This window comes from Octopus bimaculoides, chromosome 16 (genome assembly GCF_001194135.2).
Source record: "Octopus bimaculoides isolate UCB-OBI-ISO-001 chromosome 16, ASM119413v2, whole genome shotgun sequence".
NCBI classification, from domain to species: domain Eukaryota; kingdom Metazoa; phylum Mollusca; class Cephalopoda; order Octopoda; family Octopodidae; genus Octopus; species Octopus bimaculoides.
Genome location: NC_068996.1, coordinates 3,284,114 through 3,287,683, shown reverse-complemented (window position 1 = coordinate 3,287,683; position 3,570 = coordinate 3,284,114). Strand labels below are relative to the sequence as shown.

Here is a 3,570-nt window from a genome sequence, read left to right as displayed (position 1 = left end):
ATATATATATATATATATATATATATATATATATATATACATCCACATACATAGATACACACACATACACACAAACATATATATACACACAAACATATATATACACATATATATATATATATATATATTCGAACACAAGCTCGCCGCGCACATATAGGCACACATACTTGTATCCATTTATTTGCATAATTGCTTTGATTTGTATTTTTATATATTCGTACAAAGTACGTATGTTGTGAAACAAGAAATATTAATTTCTCTACACAATCCGTCTGTTATTTTCGTTTATGTCTTCGTTAGACATTTCCGTATCCCGGTCCCTTCCCTTTATATATCCCCTTTGTCTAGTTTTTTTAGATTTTATTTAATTGACTCTCTTTTTTTCTTCTTAATTTTCTTTCCTTCATATACAAACTTCTGTGTCATTTGACTTCAGTATCTTTTGTTAAAAGTTTTCTCTTTTTCTTTCGACAGCGTTTGTTTTTTAGACGTGCTTCTTTGCAGCGTCTTCGCCGTCTTCTCTTTCTTTTGCAAGCTTTCCTTTGCAAACGGCTTTTCATTTTGCAACGGTGCTTTTTCTTTCTGGGCGTTTTTCTGTAAGTGGTCGTAGTCGTGGGCGTTGTCAACATTTGTCCTGCCAACGCCGTTGACGTTGTGGCGGTTGTCGTTGATGCCAATTTCGGCGAACTCATGTCTATTGAAACAGTGCTTAATCCCCCCGTGCCGGGGGGTTGTGCTGTCCGTACTGCATCAATAGCTGTTGTAGCAGAAGTATTAGAACCGGTTTTAGTTCGTTGTTCACTTTCAATTTTTTTTATCAACGCTTCATCTGCATCTAACGGCAGAAACATGACTCGTATTTGATGATTATTACTACGATTGCCTCGTCGAGGCCGTCCTTTTTTGTCAATACTTATATACCACGTTTTGTTCAATTTTTTCTTGTATTTATTACTGTAGAATGTGGTATAGTATTGCTGGAGTAACGTTTCATAAAATGCACAGTCATCAGAGAATTCTTTCTGAAATCAAAAACAAAAGAAAAAAGAGAAATCATTTCAGTATAAGAGTGAAATAAGAATTCGTTTATTAATTTATTAAATCAGCTGAAACTAATTAGTGGTAACCATTAATTTTTTGAATAGATTGAACATGCTGCATAGATTGTGGCAGTAGAATTGTTAGTATTGTTACGGAAATAAGACAATTGCAACCGTGCTACTTTTGCTACTAGTGGTAGTACCGACTGTTGTTTTTGTTACTAATATCCGGATAATAGCTGGGAAGAACAGTAGAGAGCAGAATCGGTTCAAATATTTCACTCTGGGTAATTAGTACAAAGGATGACTAGTTGACTGATTAGTGTCATCAATATATCGTCTTGTACCAATTTAACAAATCATTTTATGAAAAGTAGTTGATAGTGCCAAAACTAACATGATTTTATGGGCCCAATCTAAATATGAGAGGGTGGCTGGTGGCAAAAACAAGATAAAAAGGTATCGGCCTTTGCAAGGTATTCAGAGGTAGTGTTTCAGTGCCTCCAATTACCCTGTGACCGCTACGCGATTTCGAGAAAAACAAGTAGAAATTAGGGATAATTTCTAGAAAAAGAAGTAGTTTCTAAGAATATGTGAAGAGGATGGGATTAAAGACAAGCCGCGACACGTTGTCCAGAATGTTAAGGTTATAATCTTTTCGAATTTCAGTGTATAAACTCATCGGGAAATACAGGAAACAGACCTGATCTCATTCTGAAAAATCAAATTGAAGATACTTCGTATCATCTGATTGATACTGCAACACCATCCGACAAAGACACGTCTCTGAAAAGTTTTGGAAAACTAAGGGAATATAAGAGCTGAAGAATAATATCGGAAGAATGTGACATGTCAAAACAACATTACCTATAACTATCGGGGCACTTGGAATGATATGGAAGACAGAAAAAAGTATGTAAACCAAATCTATGGCACCTCAAAATACGCGAATTATATATTATTATACTTATGGGGGGTTATTTTACATATTCTACGTAAATTTCTCTCCATGTAAATGCCACCTTACTCAATTTTCTTCTCCCTCAGATCTGTGTTTTTAATTGCACAGCAACAGGCCTCTTAACTTTTTCTCATGCAAAACCCTTAACGTCTCTGTTTGAGATTTGGGTATAACTCGTATAAATTAAAGCAAAACCAAACTATAACGAGATGATGATGATGATGATGATAGGAACGTTGAGCATGAACTAAAATGGAGATGCTATACCTGGATCCGCAGCGCTACACACTGCTTCCAAAATTGCCCTACTAGAAATAGCTCACATCCTACGGAAGACACTATCAATCCAATAATACAATCTAAACAAAACAACCCACTAACATAAGACACATCCTATACAACAATTATCCAGTGAAATAAACTTCCACCAGCAAACCAAATAACCAATGCATTACACACTCAACAACACAATACAAGCAGTAATATTACAAAAGACTAGACCACACCCCAAAAGAAAAACTCTAACACAATAGAGTACCGGGAAAAGTTTGCACACACCCAACAGCAGAAAATAACATAATGCTGCACACATCCCAGCAACACAAAGGTGTAGCAGGTGATGCAGTAGAAGTTTGCCTGAAACTACCAAATATTAAACAATTATATAATAATAATAATAACAATAATAATAATAATAATGATGATGATAATAATAATAAATTCAAATTTTGGCACAAGGTCAGCGCTGTCTTCCCACCAGAGCATTACACTCATTTGATGAAACAGCTATGGGTTAGAAGAAACACCGTGGGAGGCTCTGCACCAGACGACTGGACGGGATTAAGGAAGTTCTACAGAGGTTGGACGCAATCTTGAAGGGACACTGATAGACCTGGTCGGTTTTGCGTACGATGCCGCCTCTGGGGCTACAAACACGGAATCACCTCAGACCCATCAATCAAGTTATTATTATTATTATTATTATTATTATTATTATTATTATTATTATTATTATTATTATTATTATTATTATTATTATTATTATTTAGGGTTTCTTTTCATTATAACTTTATTTCAGCTGCCTTAGTACCGGTCATCCGGAATCCAAGGGTGGCAAGGGCACATTTGTTTTGCTCTGCGTGCTAAAATTAGCACCGCATTTATTCCATTTTAGATGGAAAGTGCTTTCAATAGTATATAAACCGTACCCATCAAGGTCATCTTTTGTAGTCCAAGGTTATTGGAGTTACCAGGGGGTTGTTATTATTATTATTATTATTATTATTATTATTATTATTATTATTATTATTATTATTATTATTATTATTATTATTATTATTATTATTATTATTACTACTATTATTATTATTATTATCATTATAATTATTATTATTATTATTACTATTATTATTATTACTACTACTACTATTATTATTATTATTATTATTATTATTATTATTACTACTACTACTACTATTATTATTATTATTATTATTATTACTATTATTATTATTATTACTACTACTACTACTACTACTATTATTATTATTATTCAGTAGTTTTATTTTT

General features: G+C 33.2%; 1 protein-coding gene across 2 annotated transcripts in view; it reads right to left on the bottom strand.

Annotated features, from left to right (window-relative positions):
- Positions 1-48: 48 nt before the first annotated feature.
- The window catches only part of LOC106882547 (fibroblast growth factor 3), a 287,139-nt gene continuing 283,617 nt past the window's right edge, over positions 49-3,570 (bottom strand). For both annotated transcript variants that reach the window (XM_014933267.2, XM_052973498.1), the window contains exon 3: positions 49-1,022. In XM_014933267.2, coding sequence (XP_014788753.1) covers positions 423-1,022 — 600 coding nt within the window. In that variant the 3' untranslated portion in view covers positions 49-422. The remainder of the gene's footprint in view (positions 1,023-3,570) is intronic.